Source organism: Python bivittatus, unplaced genomic scaffold (genome assembly GCF_059951505.1).
Source record: "Python bivittatus isolate LINGU-HERP-01145 unplaced genomic scaffold, Pbiv_v1 ctg000270_np1212, whole genome shotgun sequence".
Classification (NCBI taxonomy): Eukaryota; Metazoa; Chordata; class Lepidosauria; order Squamata; family Pythonidae; genus Python; species Python bivittatus.
The window spans coordinates 2,263,311-2,285,464 of NW_028277050.1; the positions used below are offsets into that span (position 1 = coordinate 2,263,311).

Consider the following 22,154-nt stretch of genomic DNA (forward strand, 5'->3'; position numbering starts at 1 on the left):
GTTATGATTTCCTATTGCTTTTTTTGTTGTTGTTGTTATTACTTTGTCTATTTAACTTCCCAGTCTACAGCCTTGACATTTATGGTGGTATCCCATCCAAGTACTAGCCAGGTACTTGCTTATCATTTTTGGAGATCAACCAAGGTCAGCATACACAGAGACATTCCAGAGAGAGGGAGAGAGGAGAACAGAGCAATCAATCACAACGACTTTTCTTAAACCAGAAAATAAACCAAGGCTTCTGCGGTGTCATTAAGCCTACTTCAACATTTGTGTTATCGATGTTGATAGAAAAGAGGCAACTTGCTATATTTATGGACAATGAGAACATATAGCATTATCTTGCCACAGGTACATATACATTGTATGTATTTATCCAATTTACATAGTGCCCAACTCATCATAACGACCTATCATTAAACCCATAATCCATAATAACAGAAATAAAAAAAACAGACATACATTCTAGCTGTCAAAGACATCATACCACCTACCAAAATGGGCACATCTAACATCCTGGCTCAAATGTCTGGGGGCAAAAAAGCCTATTTTAGTGCCTTCTGAAAGGCTAGCAAGGTTAGGTCCAATCAAATTTGGGGGGGGGGCGATTACTCCAAAGGGTGGGTGCTGCCACAGAAAAGACTTCCTTAGTCTAACCAGATGATATTGAGGCAAAGAAGGGACACGGAGCATGCTCAGCCTGGAAGAACATATAACCAGAGACAGGCAGTCCTGCAAATAACAGGAACCTGTGTCATGCAAGGCTTTATAGATGATGACCAGCACCTTGAATTGTACACAGAAGCCCACTGGAAGCCAGCACAATTTGCAAAGTAGAGGTGTTACATAGGTGTATCAGGGTATGCCCACTACTATCCACATAAGGTAAAGTACTAATGGGTTCATTAAATCCGAGCATACAAAATCTGCATTCATTTTACCAGCCCTGCTTGATGGCTAATCAGGGATGCAATTTTTGCCCCGTATTTCAGATTGTCAAATTGATAGATGTCCAATAGGTCATAGATGTTGTTGCAAATATGGTTCATTCACTGCAAACAGTAATAAGATCATATGTTGCTGCTGGCTAAGCAATGACTTGCACAAGTTATATCTACTTGGATTCTGTTACATTCAAGAATTTGCCAGTATAAAATGACTGAATCTTTCTTGGCCAGAGTTGACTTATTTATATGTCAGCAGTTAGAATGCAGATAAATGTTTATGATATGGCTGTAACTGGTGTTTTGGGAAGGCTGTTAAGATCATGATTCAACTAATAGAAATGAATTAGCATATGAGACTTCTAGGTTTGGGTTCCCCCCCTACATTTCCCTGTATAATTTAAGCAACCTTGTGTGGTATCTCTGCTGAGTCCATTCCTTATTTAGTTTATTGTGAAAAGCAGAATTCTCCTTCCTTCACACTGAATCCTAGGATTGTATAATATCCAGCATCTTCAGTGCCCACAAGTGGAGGAGGGGGCAGGAGGGGACTGAATGTCAAGATGAAAGGGATGATACCGGACAGTCCTTCCTTAAGAACAGTGTAAGCTGCTGTTCTTAGCACCTGGGTAAGACTGCTGATTCCACCAGTTATTTATTCATCCATAACTGTTTTCTTGTTCATTTAATTTTAAAATTGGTAGACTGTATTATCCACTTCCATTTGTAGATCTAAGCTGGCGTATGCAACATTGAGGGATCAGGGACCACAACTTAACCTCTTTGCCTTCTCAAGGCTACAGGAGGCCATCAAATTACATTGTGGCTTCACTAGAAGGGCTGGGGTTAATTTTCTTTTGGCCCATGATCTGGTTTTGGGAGTGCAGGGTGAAGAATGAAGAATCACTACAGAGATTTGCCAGAAGCAAAGGATTTTCATTGTTATCTCAGAACACAGACTAAAACCATATGATGGAGACCTGGCCTGGCATCTAAAGAATTCAAAACAGCTAAAAGCCCTGGTTGAAAAGAATTTTTAAATGATACCTATAACAAGGAGAGGGCTTCAGCTACAATGGCAAGTTGTCTCATGCCTCCCCTTAGCAGAGACAAAATTAGCTGCTTCAGTTAAGTATAACTGTGGTAGGACTTGCAAAAGATGCCCCTTGGAAAGCCTAAGAGTGTGGAGCCACCGGTACAGATAGATCATTTTGAATTGAATCCAGGAAGTCACTGGCAACCGGTGTAATGCTTTCAACACTGAATAATGTGGCACCTTTTGGAAACACCACTCGCCCCCTTGCTGCAAGGTGCGGTTGTGGATTGTCTGCAAGGACTGCCCCATGATGAGTACATTGCAGTAATCCCACCTTGAGGTTATCAGGTATCTCTACTTCAGAATGGGCACAACTCCTTCATCAGCTGAAGCGGATGAAAAGCCTCATTCTCACCAGTATAATATGGCTAAGCAGCAACAGCACGGAATCCAGGCAGAACTTTGAGCTGCAGACCTGGTCATTAAAAGGAAATGTGATCCTGTCCATATCTGACGTTTTCCATACTCTGAAGTCCAGCTTCCTGGAAGCAGCAACAACTCCTTTCTTGTCCGGATTCAAGTTTAGCTTATTCTTCCACATCCAGTTCTTTACAGCTTGGAGGCATGCAGAGACTTTTGTGAAATCTAGCCTTATGCTCAAAGAAAAGGAGAAATATAATTGGGTACCATCAGCGCATTGGAAACGATTGGGTTTAAACCTATCCATGATTCTTCCCAACAACTTCATATAAATCTTAAATAAAATGGGAGATAAATTGGAACCTTTCAGGGACCCCGAAGGACAATTTTTTAAAATAATGTTTTTATTAAACTTTTTTTTCATGAGTAAAAAACAAATCTAACAAAGAAAAAAGAGAGGGAGGGAGGGAAGGAGGGAGGGAGATAAAATGGAAACAAAGAAGAGAGAGAAACAACTAAAGAAACTAAAGGAGATGACTTCTGACCTTCTTTTCAACAGATATTAACAAACCCATCATCTCTTCTCTCTCTTAACTATTCCAGAAATCCCTTCAGCTTCTTATTTAATTCTCTTCTTTTCCTAACATTAAATCCATAAATCATCATTTCACTTTTTCTTCTTTTAGCAAAAAGTCCATAAAAGGTTTCCAGTCTTTTAAAAAAAGTACTTATTGTTTTCTCCCTGGCCACCCCAAGGACAATTCTTAAGGGGCGAAGCAGAATTCTTCCAAGCCCACCCACTGAGAGCTCCTAGACAGATACGGACAAAACAATCATGAGGTGTTGCCTTCCAACCCAACTCTCCAAGTGCTCCAAGAAGATGTTATTGTCAATGGTACCAAAAGCCACCGAGAGATCCATGAGTATCAACAAGGTTGCACTATCTCATCTCTCTCCTGGAACAGATAATTCATGTCTGTGCTGAGGTTGTGCTCATGTCTACACTCAGACTGGAAAGGATCTCGATAATCCATTGCCTCTAAGATTCCTGGAATTATAATGCCACTATATTTTCCACCAATTTGGCTAAATATGGAATGTTGGGCACCAGCTGATAGTTATTTCTTTCCTTCCCACCTCCACTTCCACCCCACTACCAGAGAGTAATTCTGTAACCTTTTCCTTTCTTTGTTTAAAAAGGTCTGGCTGCATTTCATTTAATTCTAGGGAGTGAAGGAAGAGAAGACAGGACATGATGCCAAATTAGTTTTTTATTTATGTTTCATAGCTGCTTCTTCTCCATAGCTATTACAGTCTTAGAATATTTTTATGAAGGATGGCTACAAAGGGAACTAAATGAATAATAAATTGAAATGTTCCTGTATTTATAACTGATTCTAGATGAGAGAGAGAATAGGCTACAGACTGAAACATAATGACACTGCAATAACTTCATATGTGGGTTTTTTATGCGCTAGATAATGTTGGCACATTGGCCACGATAAAGAAGTATCATATCCAGTTGATAGCTGTCTGTCCAGGAAGTCCTGAGAACTTAGTGGTGACATGATGACCACCTGAGTCAGAGTAGTTTAGGTAGTGAAATGCACTCTTTGAGAAAGACTTCAGGGAATGCCCAGGTAGAGTCATGGGCACTGCAAGCCACAGGTGTCCCTGGTATGGGGGAAAGGGAGACAAGTGACACCATAGGCATGATACAAATTCCACAATGTATCTACTTGCATCAGACATTATGTCTCTAGGACATCATCATGGTGTTTGCACGATGACATCATTGCTGCTTGTTAACGGGTACTCCTAGCAGCAACCAATGATTGGCAGAAATTGTGGCAGCTAGTAGAGATGCTGTTGCTGATAGCAGCCATGTCCAGGGAAGCAAGAGGACCAGACTAATGTCAGTAGTGTCATGGCATCACGATGAAAAATCCCTCCCCTTTTCTGTTTTGCGGGGGCTTGCATTGTGATTGCCATACAAGGGGCAAATTTCTGTAAACCCTGCTGGCTGTTTGGTCTGTGGTTAGCAATGTCCTTTGTAACTCCCTTTTCACTCTTCCCCTTCATGTCTATAGTATGCATGTTGGATGCTGTGCCAGCCCCTGAATGGAATTGCTCTGTGAGAATGTGTATTTTACCTACAATATGAATTATGATTTATTTAGCTTACTAGTTATTGAAATATTTGTGCAGTCAGATTTTATCAGTTTAACGTACATTAATTTTGTACTGAATGGCTCTCCCTCACCACACCCCATCTCAATGATTCAGTTGAAATGTTACTGACGTTCATTGTAAACCTTTCTTGTTCAACATTATTTGGTTGTTGTGGGTGTTTTAATATTTTGGTATGCAGTTAACCACTTTGAGCTTCCTTTTGGAAGAGTAAGTAGATTGCAAACACAGAGATTCAGAACCAATTTTATCTGAATAACAGTGTTGTGGCAACTTTGAGCTGTGTGGACCTCAACTCCGAGAATTCCCCGGCCAGTATGCTGGCCGGGGAATTCTGGGAGTTGAGGTCCACACAGCTTAAAGTTGCCGAGGTTGAGAAACACTGCCCTAAAGTGATAAAATCCAAGAAAGGTTTTACCAAATCATCTGCTTAAGGAGTATTGTTCTCCGGCCAGATGAGTTCCAGAAACTGATCAGTCTGAAAAATATTTCAAGCTCTTCATGGCTTGTGAAATTGGTCTTAGTTCTTCTGGCCAGGCTGGACAAAAGCTACAGCCCCAGCATCTCAAGTCGCTATTACTCTCTGGATAAAGGGACCCTGACTTAAGAAACCTAACCATAAGGAAATATTTTAGAGATGCATTTTCCCTATTTAGTTGCACTACCTCACCACTCAGTCCCATTAGTGTACACTGGCAAGTAAGCCTCACTGAATTCATTGGGACTTACTTCCAAGTTAACAGCGCATAGGATTATAGTATTAATAGTGCCCCAGATCTATTGTTTAAATGGCTATCCCTGTCTTATGTCACAGTAAATTTACTTGTCATGTTGCAATAAGGCATTAGATGCCAGTGATTCCTCTCTCTTAGTCCTCAGCTAAGTATGGCACCTTCTGGATATATTTGAGTCCTAATATATTACAGGTAATCCTTGTTTAATGACCACAATTGGGACCGGCAACTTGGTTGTTAAGTGAAGCAGTTGCTAAGTGAAACCGCAGCTGTGCTTATGATCTTACTTCAGCTTTCCTTTGCTTTACAGAACTGCAAAGGTCGTAAATGCAGGGACTGGTTGCAAAGTTACTTTTTCATCACTGTCATAACTACGAACAGTCGCTGTATGAGGCAGTTGCTAAACGAGGACTACTGTACCGTTAGTCCCATGTGACAAGCATCCCCATTATGCTTCATGGCCTTTGCCTCTTGTTGTTCTCACCCTGTGCAACCCAAATGCTTGAGCATTTTGCTCAGGAAGCAAATCTGGAGCTCCTTGACAGTGCTTTCAACAAATCATAATCTATCCCAAGTGAGTAAGTAGTAGAGAACATCAGCAGATCAGCTCTTCTGCTCCTTGCCTCAGTGATGCATGTCATTCTAGTTTATAGCTCCCCCACTTCCAATGCTTCATGAATTTATAAACAGCGCGAAACAATAAGCTAGAGGCAAAGATATTTAAAGCATCCCCTCTCCCACTCAACTTACACAGTGCACAAATTTATGTCCATTTATTTGTCCGTTGGTTTGCGAAGTATTCACTGGGGTAGCCTGTTACATGAGTGAGTACAGCAGACAGACTCCTTTTTGCTGAGGAGCCAAAAATGGTAGACGAGCATTGATGGTAAAGTGTATTACCTATGAATCTTGCAAGTGCCATGAGGATGCTGGGTTTCTTGCTAACTTAGCACTGTTCCTGGGCTTATCTGTATGCCTGGCTGGGAGACACCTGAGCTGGAGGCAGCAGAGGGGAAGTAGGACATGTCAGCCAGTCTGTTCAATGGAGGCGAAAATGTGTAGCTCAGGGTTGAACTGTGGAGTCCTTGGGGCTGTCTGAGCTTGGTTCTTTTCTTGCAAACGTTTCATGACCCGGCTAGGTAACATCTTCAGTGCTAGAATGGGATGGGGTTTGCTCTCTTATTATATGCTGTGGCCTGCCTTGCCAGTGCTGGTGGGGGTGGGGGTTTTGTTTTGCTCCTCTGGTAGTTCTAATCAATGCTATGCTAATCAAGGAACTACCAGAGGAGCAAAGCAAAGCCCCCACCCCCACCAGCACTGGCAAGGCAGGCCTCAGCACATCAATAGAGAGCAAACCCCATCCCATTCTAGCACTGAAGATGTTACCTAGCCAGGTCATGAAACATTTGCAAGAAAAGAACCAAGCTCAGACAGCCCCAAGGACTCCACAATCTGTTCAATTTCAAAACTCAGCCACAGACTCTGGAAGAACCCTTGTTCACTGTAGCAGAAATGAGAGAGATGAACACGATCTCATTTTCAAAGATGTAAAGGAAGCACGATATCTAAGATTTAACTGAGGGATGTTATTCTTTTATAGCCAGAGATGTCCGAGTACAGGCATATTGTAGGATACACTGTCTCAGTTGCTCCAATGTTAATGTGATAATTTAAAGCAGGAGTACAGCCTGAGTCTCATCGTCAGCCACAAGGGCCTCCCTCTCCAAAAGTTACTACAAATTTGTAACATTGAATGTCTTAAAGAAAACAGTGATTAAATACAGGACTAGCAACTGTGTGGGCTGTGATTAATCTGATTTAGAGTTGAATAAAATTATAAAAAATCAGTTTTTGTTCTGGCCCCACGTATTTCTTCATTCTGGCGCTATTTTTTAAGGGCCCGCCACTCAGCATCCCTCAGCCTGAAAAAGTTGCAGATCCCTGTTTAGAGTCACACAGCATCTACTGTAGTTGCTTCGTAGAAAATGTTCTAGTCTACATGTTGAATATCATGAGCACTTCTGAGTTACAGCAAAACAAAAACTGGTTCACCTCAAGTGCTTGTAAAAATAGGACATTGTGACCTTCTTTTATAGGGAAACAAAACTTCATCCTTCGTGCATCATCATCACTCTTTCGATTTAGGGCAACCGATCCGTCATAAAGGATTAATAGATATTTATTTTTAACTGTATAACAGTGGACTGACCTCTTTTCCTAATCATTAGAATTCTTTTCAGCCGCCCTTCTGGCTTCTGAAATGTTATCAGGTGTAATAGCACTTCACAGACATCAGAGCTGGAAGGCTGATTTTTTAAAAAAAGAAACAATGGAGATGAATGCCTTTGCTCCTCCATAGAGCCTCTGAATTGTTCATATTTATTTGCATGAGGCTGTTCTTTGTGCTCTATGTGGGACAATGTGTTGCGGGGGAAGGGGGATTACACAATAGCGGGGGGGGGACATGATCGACATGTGGCTGGAAGAGTTGGTAAATAGAGTTGTATTGGCACAAGTAGGTTCAACACTTCCAGAAAAAAAAGAGGTAGAATTGCCAAACGGTGGTGGTTGGAGTGAAGTCAAGGCTATCCTGAAAAATGAAAGTAGTGGCCACAAGATGCAATCCAAGCTCAACCTGTTTTTATGTGTGTCGTCTGTGGAACGCTCATCAAAACCAAGCAGAGCTTTGATCACACCATTGCGACCACCATTTTGACTTTTTCGCATGAATGAAGCATTTGCTTGAAGTATCTATTCATTTCAGGGAGCAAAAGCGAGACTGGCCAAGCAGGGCAAATGGAATCAAAGCAATGATTAGGGTGGACAGAGTCATCTGAATGACGATCAGCCAGGACTGAACCCAGCAGTGAGGAATAGACTATCTTGAAAGCCACCGAGCCACACTTCAGCCAGCAGGAAATCCAATATGCCAATTGCCAAACTTCAGCTTCCCTTCAGCCGTGCACACGATTTCGGTTTCTGGCCAAAGCAAACCTTTAAAGAAGTTTCCAGGGTAGCATTGTGTTTTCCATCTCTGACTTACTGTGCATCAGTCTTGCTCTACTTCCTTTCTAAACTGAAAGGATTTTATGGCTCCACTCCTTATTTAACAGCCACTTCTTACCAAAGTTCTCACGCAGAGAATTTGATGTGATAAATCACTCCCTTTTCCTGCTTAGGACATCAGAACTCTTATTCTGAAAGGATTTCTCTTTCTTAAAGTTCCAATTCCCTCTTTTTCAGTACCTGCCCAATTTTTCCAATCCAAAAATGTACCCCTCTCAGTTTAGCCCCTTTTTTCTGAAACCCATTCACAAGCCCACCTCACCTACGGAGGAGTTTGGTTGCCAGAATCTGTTTTCTTGCTAATTTTCCTTCTAATGCAAAGACAACAGGACCTTGTCACTAGCCAGGCTATGTTTATGTGAGATGCTTCTTATCCCAGCACTAACACAAGCTCTGTAACACTATATCTGGGGAGACAAAATATGTAAAGATAATAATTTTTTGCACAGTCAACAGAATCCATATTCTTAAAATGATCAAATTGCAACTACAGTGGAACCTCGGTATACGAACTTAATTCGTTCCGTGACTCTGGTCGCACCCCGAATTGGTCGCAACCCGAAGCAAATTTTCCCATAAGGTTCAATGTAATTACCGTTAATCTGTTCTGGCGTGGAGGACAGGGAGGCAGCTATTGCTTGGAGGGAGAGTCCCCCTCCCTACGACCACGTGTCAGGGGCGGAAAATGGCCGCGGACCACGTGTCGGGCGGAAAAATGGCCATGGACCACGTGTCAGGGGCGGAAAATGGCCATGGACCATGTGTCAGGGGCAGAAAATGGCCACGGATCACGTGTCAGGGCGGAAAAATGGCTGCAGACTGTGTCACGGGAGGGAAAATGGCCGCATATCCTGTTTGTACCCCGAGGCGGAGTTCGCAAACCGAGGTAAATTTTTGCGGCCGGAGCTGGTCGTAACCCAAAAAGTTCGTTAACAGAGGCGTTCGTAACCCGAGGTACCATTGTACATTGCTTCAGATTGAAGGTGTTTTGGCTTGGATAAATAATTAGTTGCATGAGGCCCCACCACTCCAAATTATAAAGATACAACCAAAATACAGACTCAAGGAGAAAGAGCTAAGCATGGAAGTTTTAATCTGGAAAGTAGGAAGATGATTGGAAGCATACTGCTTATATGTCTCATTCATCAGTAAAAAACACACATGCATGGTCATCAGCATTGTTTTAATCCAAAGATGAAAGGTTAGGAAAATATATGAACAGTTTGCTTGATTGTGCATCTGGTTTGGTCTCCAGTACCAGGTCCATCCAGAAGTTAGCACGTCACACCAGCATGATGTTTGAGGTCACTTCACTTTCTGGAAAACCTGGACACAAACCTCGTCCTCTGCTGTCATGCGCTAGAAGGGAAAAGATCAGTAAGGAAGCAGGAGGGTATCGCTACGGTTGAACCTCCGGAAGAAATTGTCATCTGCCAGCCAACAAATAGGTCCAGCTTTTGTTTTCTGTCCATACCCAGCACAAAACAATTGCCGTCAATAGAGATATGGCCGAAATCTCAAGGTGAACGTATCTACTTGGCCCCTTCCAACCCTGCAGACTATAGATGCACTTCTTCATCAATTCACAGTTTTCCAGATATGCAGTTTTCTATGCATATATTAAAAGGGGGTGCTGAAAATAATGTCTCCAGCTACACTTCAGCAGGAAAAAGGGTTTTCAAAATCTGCTTGTATTGCTCAAAACAGATACATTCAGAAAAATGGACACATTTAGAAAAACCTGCATAAAAATGCCCATACTTTTTTGGTGCAGACTGTGAAGCACAAGGCTGTTGTGTCAGATCCCGGGGAATGGGGACGATGCACAGCCAAGTTCAAAGACCTACAAAAAGATCCGTTGTGGATGCTTTTGGGAACCAGCTGCTTTTAAAGTCTACAGAAGTAATCAAATGATCCTAAAACAAGATAGCAGGGGTGTGGGGAAAGAGACAACCAAACGACGCTTCCGTTTTATGCGTGTTGTGCTGAATTTCTACCCCGCTTGGGCCCCCTACCCGCCTTTGAAAGAAGCTGCTTGGTCAAATCTGCAGGTTGCTGCTTCAGCCAGCAAGGACAAACCGGCCACCCATCCATTCCCACCACATGAGGGAGAATCCACTAGGGAGTTGATCAGCTCAAAATACAGTGGTACCTCAGGTCACGAACGCTTCTGTTCACGAACAATTTGGTTCACGAACAGCACCGTTCGCAAAATTTTGCTTCCGTTTGCGAACTCCGCATCGGGTGATGAACAGGATCCGCGGCCATTTTCCCTGCCGTGACACGTGGTCGTGGCTTCCTGTAGGGAGGGGGACTCTCCCTCCAAACAATAGCCACCTCCCCACCCGCCTTCCTGTCCTCCATGCCTCAAGCAAGGTTAGCGTTCTCTCTCTTCATACTGTACTGTACTGTACTTTGTGTCATATTTTTGTGGTTTAAAAAAAAATACATATGGTTCAGAACGGATTAACCGTATTTACATTGAACCTTATGGGAAAATTTGATTCGGGTCGCGACCAATTCGGGTCGCGACCAGAGTCGCGGAACAAATTAAGTTCGTGACCCGAGGTACCACTGTACATTGAAGAAAAGAGAAGTTCTGTAAGAGTAATCATGGCCATTCATCTTCGTTCCAAAGGAAAACTCTTGAGGTGGGTTTGTCCCTCTGCGTCATGTTCTTAAGTACTTTACTGTTTATCTTTCAGAATGTATGATTTGCACTGTACTACAGGAAGAGATTTATTTCACGTTTTATAACGATATGCTTTTAAGGAGTACCAGTGAGCTGAAGAACATGGAAGAGTTGTAGATAGGGGATTCTATCCGTATGGTTTGGGATGAGACCGAATGCCTAATTCAGTAGTCTTATTATTAGTCTAATATTCCATTATTAAAGCGGTGGCTTCACAATTAAGTTAAGTTAGTATTATTGTAAATTACAGTATGCTTAGTGTAAAAGTTATTATTTAAAAATGCAAAAGAATTTCTTTGCATATTTTAAGTATAGTATGCTTAAGATCGGTTTTTGGGGGGAGGGGATGTTCATGTTATATTATCAAGGGCCTGTTTCCTCTCATTATCATCTGGTTAAACTGCCCCTGACTTCAAGGCATTTTATACTAGCCGGAAATGTGTGCCCCATTTTTCAGTAGGACAGGGCTGTGTCTCAGAATAGCACAGCAATGCACTTTCTTTCCATACAATCATTGCCATTCAGTTTTTCCCAGGTTTTGGAGTAATTATTCAGCCCCAATGTCAGCATTCCCTACATATTTGACACAGCAGCCTGTGCTAGAAGGAAAGGCCGTGAACTGCAGACAGTTCACAGCTCAGGAAGATGCGTAAAGCCCATCTCTGCAAAACATGCCATTGGAACAGCTTACCTGGGGGCGTCTGCAAAAATGCATGTTGCGTGCTAGTCCCAAGACCAGGATTCTGAATGTCCCACACAGGGATGCTGTGCTTGGATTTCCTCCCTGGTGCCCCAGGAGCGGTGGTCAAATTTCAAAGAAGAGTGCGGACAATGGGTGGCTCCCTCTGAGCTCAGCCAAGTCAACTTTTGAACTCTTGGGAAGGATGTTTTTGTCAAGAGGCCGTTGCCTCCGGGAGAAAGCACGCAGGAGCTGGCCAACGACCAACAGAGCTGTGGCTTTTCAAAGCTGGGAGTGGGGAAGAAGCGCCATTCTGGGGTTTTGCAAACATGTCCTCTGGGGGCGGAAGTAGGGAAATCAATTAGGGACCCCCTCCCCTTACCAGATGCAGTTTATCCCCTTCTAACCAGTGCCTCCAGCCCCGATTTGGTTTCTCTCCTCGCTGTTCGCACACCAGCTGATCTCCATCCCAGGAAACGGTTGTCTGAAAGCAAGGGGGGAGGGGAGAGAGGGAAAAGAGAAAGGGGCAATGACATTATTTGAAAAAGGAATGGGCCTTCCACTGGAAACAGGGCAGAGCGTGCTATAAAATAAAAGCAGCTCAGTGCAATGTAGGCCCTGCCTCAAGCAGCCATCCGAGACACCAGAAGAAAGTCTTATCCTAACTGCGCTTTTGATTTGATTACAGACCGAAAGGGGAGGTGAAGATATGCCTAAAAGCCTTACGTGGGCGAATCCACAAGGGAACTATTCTGCCTAAACTTCAATAGATGCAGGTCCCAAATAAACTGCCTTTCTACTTCATGGATAAAGCTTATACATGACAGAATTTAAGCTGCCAAACATCCGTCTTCAGAATACCGTTGTATTTTCTTTGCTCGGGGCATGCCAGTTTTCCCGGAGAAGGGTCCAACTGCTTTCATTCTAAAACTGAACCCCTCTGTATTAGTAAAAAGTTAAGGTTTCCCATAATGCAACAGGCAGCTGGAGGGGAGAGAAGCACTGATCTTGACTTCTGTCTTCAGCCCTAAGCTTCGTTTTGAAATAAGAGCCCCAGACCAATCTAAGGCAAGGGACTGTAATTTGTTACTGTTTTTCCCCATTAATACATTAACCCAGAAAAAACAAAACAGAATAAAAGCTATGCCCATCTCTAAATCCATGCTACACTGAAAATCTTCTGTTTAGGTACAGCTAAAAAAATGATCCCTTCTCCAACATGACGCACTCCAGATGGACAGACTTTTGCCATCCAGCACCAGCACAGCAGTACAATTAAATTGTAGACCCAGAGATTGGTGGGATCCTAGCCTGGGCAAGGCTGATCTATGGAAAGAAAAGTATGCACTGAATGCAGACTACAGGTGATGTGCCATCTATCCCACTAACATCTACAAAGAGACTTTTTCTTTTTCTTCTGATGTGAAAACACCCAAGGCTGGGTATTTCTTAACCAGAAAATAGTAGAAATACTAATAATACTTACTTACAGTTCACCTTTTCAAGGTTCAAAGTCACATAGATGGGTTAATCATTTTTAAAACCCAAATTTTATTTCTGGCCAACTTCCAAGGATGTTGAAGACTGCCATAATAACTCCTGGCACCTTTGAATACTTGACCTATTTTATCTAAATGCTAAACTCTATATAGGGGTTATACATTATCCTTTCCCTTGCATTGCAGCTTCCTTTCAGGAAAGTTTACTTAAGGCAGTAAAGTATGCTTAGCCCAATCTAAGCACACCGGCTGAGAATGATGGGAGTTGTAATCCCACAGATTTTAAAGAAGGCCAGGTTGGCTTAGCTGATGAATAGTTTATCCATCTTTCATTTATGAAAATGAATGATTCATTCACAAAAGGGATGAAACTATTCCTTAAGCTGTAGCAGTGTGTCTGGCTCTACCAACGAAACTACCCACCCTTAGTCTGAATTCAATCCAGAGTTGCCAGAATTTCAATCAATTTCCTGTTTGCTGCCTGCCTGGGATTGCAAAAAGAAAGGGACATTACCAAGCGTTTGTCAGGACATGCATTTGACTTCCAGCCACAAGTTTTGCAAGCTAAAATATTTTACATAATGAATAAGCTCTAGCCTGCATTAAAAACTTGTCCAAATTATTTCATCCTGTGAGCAGTTTTTCATGAGAGAAAATATATAAAAAGTTTTTGGGAGCAGGAAATTCTGCAGCCCAGCATAAAGGCTGCTCATCAGAGTATTTTTAAAAGTCCTGGTGTAAACTGACCACCCATAAAATTGGGTTACTTGCACAAATAAGACTGAATCAATGTATGAATTAACTCCCTCTTGCTTGGAAAGTAGGCAGAAAACCAGCCTTTGAAGAACTTGGTTGATGCAATTCAACTCGGTTTCAATGTAAACAATGTGTTTCTTCTACCTGGGAGCGCTTTCTTGTGGATAAGCACAGGACCGATTTCTTCCTGCAGTTCACCAGACAAAGGTTTTGTCTCTTACCTGGCACTTGCGTCCATCCACGGGTCCCAGATCCTCTTCAAACTCAACCCCAAGGTCAAAGTCCATGACGTAGTTTCGCAGAGAGGTTAAGGTGCGAATAGTCATATGGTTACCAGTGTGGACGATCTCTTTGTCCGGCTTCAGTAGACAAACCAGCTTCCTCAGAGCAACATTGATATCTAAGCAGGAGATGACAAGACCATAGGTCGAATAGGGGCTGGAGGATGGTGTCTCTGTGGGGGGAAGTACCCCAAAGGCAGCGGGAATAAGTAACAGGTAGCAATGCATGAAACAATGCCCTTGCTATCCATTTCTGGCTGTAAGGACTCCCTTAGTTCTTCCTCATTTTGGCCAAGTGATGAAGGAAGATGGAGAGAAGAATGCAATTCTCCTGGTTAAACTTAAGCCTCCCTTTCCCTTCTCCCCCCCCCCCCCCCGCCTGATCCAAGGCAGCCAACACAGTAAAAGACACACACATGAGTCAAGGGCAAAACATTCTTTTGACACAGATGTTTGAATAACTACGTCTTTTCTCACCAAGCTGCCTTAGAAAATGGAGCACTGAATAAAAGGCTGAGTTACAAATCAGGAAATCCCCCTTCAAATCTCACTTCGGCCAGGAATTGATCCAGGCGGATTTCTCTCCCACATCTATAAGGCGGCATTCAAAAGGGCTGTATTCCTTTGGAGTCACAATGATCTTAGGTTGGTAATATTAACTGATACTGTTTACAAATTGCTGGGGAAGGGGAAGACTTCCTTGAATCAGGCATTGCTCCTGGCGATGATGGGGACTCACCCCTGCAGTTTTCTTGGTAAGATGGAAGCGGTTTGCCAGGGCATTTGTCTAGGAAGTTTTTCAACTTCCCCTTATCCTGTCTCACTTCAGCTCTGCCCCTCCAGGGTGGTCTACCATCCCAGCCCTGGCCAAGAGCATCTCCGTTTAGCTGTTCTGAGATCAGCCAAGACTGGTGGACTAGCCTGGTGCCTAGGAAAGTACCAGGAGGAGGCGAGTATCATAATCTTTTGGAACTAAAGAGAGGTGCCAGAGTTTAACTCTGCCTAGATTTCAATATTTACATTCCTAGCCACCTAAAACGGGGGATTTGGCAGTCACCTAAATGTGGAGCTGAGAGAGCACTCTGCCCCAGTAACCCCCTCAGCGTTCGCCAACATCGGAAACGGAAGGGGAGCGATTTGGAGGCAGGGAGGGGGAAACGAAACGGAGAAGCGGGACGGCTCGCTTACCCAAGGCACGGAGATAATTCTCCATATTCTCCTGAGACACGAAGCGATAGTAGCCGCTGAGATCGGGAGGCATCGCAGCCCAAGAGGAGGACGAAGGCACGGGAGAGAAGCGGCGGCGGCGGCGAGAGAAAGTCTCACAGAGGAAGGACGCGGGGAAGAGAAGCGGCGGCAGCTGATGCAGCTGAAGAGGGCCACGCACCCGGCGCGTTACTGGTTCGCCGCTTCGACTTCTTTCCCCGACCGTCCCCCGGCCTTTTATGTAGCGCCGCGGAAGTACCGAGTCCCGCCGCCGTAAGAGTCACTCCGCTCCAGCCCGCGTGCGCGGGCGGGGGAAGGCGCGAAAGGAACCTTTTCTTCTTCTTCCTCACTTTTGTGCTTCTCCTTTTCTCCTCCTTAAAACACACAAAACCAGCGAGGAAAAAAGAGCACACGACGAGTACTTTCCGAGGCACCAGTCTAGTCCACCAATCTTGGCTGATCTCAGAACAGCTAAACGGAGATGCTCTTGGCCAGGGCTGGGATGGTAGACCACCATAGAGGGGCAGAGCTGAAGTGAGACAGGATAAGGGGAAGTTGGAAAAAAAAAAAGCACCGCTCTCCTTATCGAGCGAATCAAGGTCCAGCCTGGTTCTCGCTTGGATGGGAGGCCACTAGTAAGTCCCAAATCCGTGAGAGGGGTACTTGAACAACATCCCGGAACAAGGCAATGGCAAACTATTTCTGTACTGTTCCCAAGAAACTGCGTTGACGTTTCCATGAAGTCACCAGAAGCTGAGCTTAACTGGAAGACTAGTCTAGTCATGATCAGCAGACAGACATTTCTAATTATTTCAACAGCCCTGTATAGAGTGCCAGCATTACCACTGTTGTCTTCTGCACACTCCCTCTCTCCAGAGCAGTGTTTCCCAACTTTGGCAGCTTTCAGAAGGGTGGACTTCAATTCCCAGAATTCCCCAGCCAGCAGGGTCCACCCATCTGAAAGTCGCCAAGGTTGAAAACCCCTGCTCCAAAGACTCATCTGCCTAAGGCAGTGTTGTCCAAACTTGGCCACTTTAAGATGAGTGGACTTCAACTCCCAGAATTCCCCAGCCGGCTGCTGGCTGGGGAATTCTGGGAGTTGAAGTCCACTCATCTTAAAGTGGCCAAGTTTGGACAACACTGGCCTAAGGCCACCCATCAGCTCACACTCAGGCTGTTGTGTGAACCTGTCAGTGGGGTTCGCAATACTGTGTGCTGTGTGATCCCAGCCAATTCAGTAATCTCTGATTTGAGTCAGCATGGAGTATCTGCATATTGTGGAGAGACAGCCACAGAGTTGAATGACAGTGGTTCTCAAACATGAGAAGTGGTGGCCCACTTGGGAGCCCCTGCCCAGCTTGGCCACTGCAAATGAGAACATCAGAAGGGCTTCCCAGTTTCCCAGGAGTGGTAGGTGAGCATGTCTCCAAAAGCTCCTCAAACCTTTGTGGCTACTTCTAGATGGGTGGTGGGAGGTGGTGTCCTGAAGAGGGAAAAGCATTCTGCTCTTTCCCAGAACGGAGTGAACCAGAACATCATTTTTGAAGAGTCTGGAAACCAGGTCCCATGGCTAACTTTGCCGGTCTCGAATGTCTACAGAGTATTTTAAAATCTTCATAGGGCATCACGTGCATTTGTATGATAAGCCTGAATGCACGCTAGTAAAGGAAGCCAATGGTATCTCTGTGTAGCAAGTGGGGGAGTGACGGTAAAAGAGAGTGGCTCAACTCTGTGTATTGAATTTACAACCAAGAGTGAGTTATTCCTCTCATGGTCCTGTCACAGCTACTTGGTCCTTCTCTCATTCTGCCTCCACTACCTGAGAAAGCAAACCTCCCGCTCCAGCAAAACCAGCACCTTCTTCAGGCTGATTCACACATGCATATGTACATCCGTTGATGGATTTAAGTGAGAATGAATCACAGCGATGCAACCTACCGCAGACAACGGCTTTGCGAATTACTCACGGTCAGAATCCGACAACCCGTCCAGTCACCCCGGCTTGTAAGCACTTGTGGGAAATTACTCTTTGCCTTTGAGTGACTGGCCCGTCCCCAAAGCTACGCACGGATCCACACATCTGGTTCGCCAGTTGAAGGGAACACAAGTGGGAGTTCGTGAGAAGGAGCATCACAGGCAGGAGTGTTTATTTCACCTGATGGTGGGGGCTGTTCCCCCTTTCATCTGCCAGACACCACATGATGAGATGTCAAGCTGGGAACATCCATGCGTGAACCACCATTTGTTCCGTACTCCCCCCCCCTTTTTTTTATTCTGGCTCTGCGAGATAGCAAGATGGTAGGGTTCCCCCTGCAGACACCCAGACCTCCTACTGCGAACTTCCTCACGCCACTGCCCGATCCTAACGCAGTTTAAGAGAGATGCTTCTGCCGCCAGCCCAGCCGAGAAAGGACCGCGGGGGGCGGGGCCGAGCTCCCTCCCAGCAGCGTCCTTTGGATTCCAGTTTACGGCGCGCGAGCCGGGCGTGCATTTCTTTTCCCTGCCTCCTCGAGCTCCCTGCTAGCAAATCAGACGGAAAACGGGGTTGGGGGTGCGGGGGGGAGAAGACGCCTCATTTCCAACTCTCCTGTATTGACACCCCTATAAAGTTCCTATGCTATCTGCCCGGACGCGGCGTGGCGCTCACGTGCACATACGCGCCCGCCCTCCTCCCCCTCCCACAGAAAAAGAAAACCCCGCCCCTTTTCTGGCCTTCCCACGCCCCCACCCCTACCCCTAAATCTTGGTCCCCTCCCTCTCCTGCAGCACCTGGCTTGGGCGCCCCTCGTATTGGCTGCGAGGGCCCATCAATCAGCGTCGGGCGCTGCTGACATCATGCTGCAGTACAGGGGCTGGGCCGGACCGGAGAAAGGAGGCGTCCGGGAGCTCCAGCTGGCGCCCCGTCCCGGGCAGTGCCTCGACAGCCGACCCCTGGGGCTGGGTGCGAGCAGATCGTAGAGGCAGCCGTCCGGGAACTCTCCTCCGGCGAGCGAGACTAAGCCTATCCCGTCCAGCGAGTGGCATTTTCAAGGCTTTTCTAAAATGGGCTGGGGGATGCCCCTCGCCTCCGCCCCTCTCCTCTTCCTCCTCCTCTCCTGCGTCCTCGGCAACAAAGGTGAGTGGGTCGAGGCGCCAGGGCTGCCCAAGGAGAGGGCTGGGCTGGGCTGGGCTGGCTGGGTGGGAGGCTCTTTGAGCCCCTTCCGCGCCTCTCCCATCTGGCCAGAGCTGGAGCGCAGCTGTTCTCCTGCCTTCTAATCCATCCTATCCGTTCCCCGGGGATGCTGAGAGCGGGCGGGAGAAATTGGGCTTGGCGCTAACCCGTAGGGCTCTCTGCCTTCCCGGGGCCAGCCCCTGCTTCTCTGCTTTTGCCTTTTTGCTCAGGCTGGATCTTCTTCTCACCTGCTTCCCTTCTGTAGCATCAGATCCCTTTTTCCTGCTCTGCTTCCTTGGATTGTACACCCACCCACCTCTGCGTCTTCTGTTTATCTCTCCCCCACGTTCATTTTCTGCCTGTCGTTTATCACACACCCAGCAATTCCCAGGGCTCGTCCTGGATTCCAATCTCTTAGGATGAAAATGAGATGAAGCTGCTTTGCTGTCTCTCTGTTTCTAGGCTAGTTGCCATCTTCTCTACCCCACACCTTAGTAATCCAGTGTTCTTACATGGGTTGGTTCCTTGCAGCCTTAGGTCTCAGTTGGTTTGCAGAAATCTACTATTTTCAAGCAAAGGAGAGGGAAACCATTGCATTTATAAATGGGCGAACTGCTGAACAGAGGGAGTGTTACTCTACAGAAGCTTCAGTATTCTGAACACGAACACAGAACATATATCTGCACACATCTCTGTGTGTCGGAAAATGAGAGAGAGAGGTTAGTTGATCTATGCTTACAGGTCTCAACACAAGAGCAGGAGTTCTTGGGGAATAGAGAACTGTGCAAACTGAGGGAAGGGGCTAAAGATGGGTCCTGAATATGTTGGGGAGATTGAGTCATTCTTCCCCACCAGCCTGCGGCAAAAGAAGGAGATGCAGGGTAAAAAAGCATTTGATTTCTATTACGATGGCTTTCTTCTTTAAAAATTGGCAGTGGGGAGGGGGTGGGGGGGTGTCAATGCAGCAGCATTAGGATTCAGTGCGCCTGTTGGTTCTGCAGATAGAGTGGGATCTCTCTCCCTGATACTCGATTCTGAACGCGCGCAGCCACTGATGGTTGACTTGGCCTTGTGTCTCTTGTTAAAGTCCCCTTCCAGAAATCATCAGACCAGGGCTCTTCAGGTGGCTGGTAGGAATCATAAAGGTTTTATTCCTCCTTCACCAGTTCATTGCCCCTTACATCACAATAATCCCCCCTTTTCCATGCTCGAAGCAAGGGCCATGAGGCAAGTGCTTTGTGTTACGGGGGTACCGAAGAGGGGCAGATCATATAAGCAAGGTTCCTTAGAGGCATACTTATGAGATAGGAGTGAGAATGCATCTTGGGCTGGATGATTTATTTATTTATTTTAATATGGCAGCCCTGGAAACAATCTGGCAAGATGGATATCCTAATTCACAGATCTTCTGCCTTTTCGTATGCCATAACTTAAAGCTTCAGATTCTCTGCTGCAGTGTACCATTTTTTAAACCTCTCATATTCTGACCTACCTTATTTTCCATTCTTCCAGCCTTGGCTGGCTGCAAAGATCTATCGGTGCTCTAAAGTCTCTAACTGAAGCCTTTCTAGGCATCTTTTTGATTCAGCTGTACTGTCTGATGTACACAGAAGCATTAAAAGAACTTCCTTGCTAAATTAGACCATCTCGTCCTACAACCTCTTTCGAAAACTGGCTAACTGGAAACCTCTTGAGACTAACAGGCAGAGCCCGAAGATGATGTTTTGCACCTGTTCTTTGTCTCTACATCTGTTCTCCTAGGCTGTCTCTTCGCTGTTTAGCATTAATTGTTACTGATAGGAATGGATTTGCCTAAGCCTGTTCAAAAGCCATGGAAGCTGGTGGCCACCCCTGTTATCGTGAAGTTGATTCCACAGAATCAGTTACATGTTATTTCTCTGTGTTCTGTGAGAGATTTTCATTTTCTGACCAGTGCTTGGTGATGATAAGTTCTAATACTCTGACAAAATCTAACCGTATTTTTGATTACATGGTTCTTGCTGGCCCACAATCTTGGTTCTAAACACATGCGATTGCCGATGATTGGCTTTGCTTCTCACGGAAAGAATCTGCTTGCGTCTCTTGCTAAAGAACCCTTCAAGAAATCACCAAGGGTAAAACAGCAGCAGCGAATCTTGGAACTGGCATGGAGTAATGTGAGATACGTCAAAGTACCTGAGCTGGAAAATCCAAATGGCCTTTTCTTCATGCTAAGCACTGGCCAGCCTACCAGGAAGATTACCCATAGAAACCCTCCATGTTTTTACGCAGCAAAGGGGCCAAAGCAGATGAACGTACACCTGTGCCCAGTATGTCTGCCTCCACCCTGCCCTCTTTAAGCCCTTTTTCTGAGATGGTTTGCTCACTTAACAGGGTCATTTCTAATGATGTCATTTGAGATATTCTCATGGAACAGGCCTCTACTGTTTGAGGGTCGCTAATGTCAGTGGCAAATCAGAGATGGGGCTCTGCTGCACTGGCAGGGGCTTTATCTAAAGTTTCTAATAATCTCCTATCAAAAATATCCTTAAATTCTGAACGTTTCCAAAGTGGTCGTAGGATTGCTCAGTCGTGAATGAATGGAACGTGTTTCTGTCTGGAGGATTAACGTGGAGAGAGGGGGGTTGTAACTAGGCCACTGTGATCTAATTCTAGAGACCCAGTTTACTGGGGATTGGTGAGGGAGTGTTAATTTATAACGATTTCCCCCCTTCTTTCTCTCTCGTCCCCATCTTCCATTTTCCCTGCCCTGGAGGTTGTGTGATGAAGATTAATTTGCTGTTTCTGGGCTTGTGACATTTTTCGGAGCCTCCTGCTGGCTGCTGCCTCGCTGTTGAGTCTGGACTGGCTCCAGCCAACCAGATTAGCATTTCAGGCCATGAAGTGAGGCCAGAAGGAAAATAGCATATGCCAGAACAGAGCAGGAGACACTGGGACTGGGAAGAACGCAGAGAGAGAGCAGAACTGAGGATGCTCGAGGGCACTGAAACAGGGCCCTCTTAGTTATGGATGCTGGAAATCTGCTTTTCGCTTGAAGCATTAGGTTAATCTCATTTTCAGGAAGAAAGAAAACTAAATAGCAGTAACTTCATATCCTCATATTCACCTTCTGTTTCTCCTGCCAACCCTTCACTTCTGCCTGTTGTGACCTCTAGTAAGGAAGTTCAGGCGATCAATTCCTGGAGAGGAAAGGGCCTTGTTTGCTTAGGAAAGTGATCAGCAGGGAACTTCCAAGATGATGGTGATGAAGGTGTCTGTCAAAAGCTCTGCTTTTAGTGTTATTGTGTCAGAGCAAACAAATTGTGGTTTTTTTTAGCTATCTTCTAATTTGACTTCCCCAACTTATTTGTCTTATCTGAACACTGGGTTAAAATGTACAAATTTCTAAATATTCAACAATCAGAAAGGATTCAAGTTACAAGATTTATAACATGTAGAAATACACTGAGCATTGTGATTTTTACCTAGGCATTAATACTAATCTTATTGTATTGATTTTA

The 22,154-nt window shown here is 45.1% G+C and overlaps 2 protein-coding genes across 2 annotated transcripts in view; one reads left to right on the top strand and one right to left on the bottom strand.

Moving 5' to 3' along the window:
- Positions 1 to 9,554: 9,554 nt before the first annotated feature.
- Positions 9,555 to 15,783, bottom strand: RBP5 (retinol binding protein 5). Its single transcript, XM_007420403.4, has 4 exons — positions 15,486 to 15,783; positions 14,238 to 14,416; positions 12,144 to 12,245; positions 9,555 to 9,749 (listed from the first exon to the last, which is right to left on the bottom strand). The coding sequence occupies exons 1-4, from the start codon at positions 15,556 to 15,558 to the stop codon at positions 9,696 to 9,698; spliced, it is 408 nt and encodes a 135-aa protein (XP_007420465.1). The 5' UTR covers positions 15,559 to 15,783; the 3' UTR covers positions 9,555 to 9,695.
- A 2,459-nt stretch (positions 15,784 to 18,242) lies between these two features.
- The window catches only part of CLSTN3 (calsyntenin 3), a 34,895-nt gene continuing 30,983 nt past the window's right edge, over positions 18,243 to 22,154 (top strand). The window contains exon 1 of the mRNA XM_007420404.4: positions 18,243 to 18,618. Within this exon, the coding sequence (XP_007420466.2) occupies positions 18,546 to 18,618 (73 nt within the window). The 5' untranslated portion in view covers positions 18,243 to 18,545. The remainder of the gene's footprint in view (positions 18,619 to 22,154) is intronic.

What these genes read in the sequence shown, in the direction of transcription:
- RBP5 (XM_007420403.4), bottom strand. Translation starts at nt 15,558, where the DNA reads ATGCCTCCCGATCTCAGCGGCTACTATCGCTTCGTGTCTCAGGAGAAT. An exon ending in TGGATGGACGCAAGTGCCAG is followed by an intron (nt 12,246 to 14,237) that starts GTAAGAGACAAA and finishes CCTTGCTTTCAG; the next exon opens with ACAACCGTTTCCTGGGATGG. An exon ending in AAGGGGATAAACTGCATCTG is followed by an intron (nt 9,750 to 12,143) that starts GTAAGGGGAGGG and finishes TTTCCCTTCTAG; the next exon opens with CGCATGACAGCAGAGGACGA.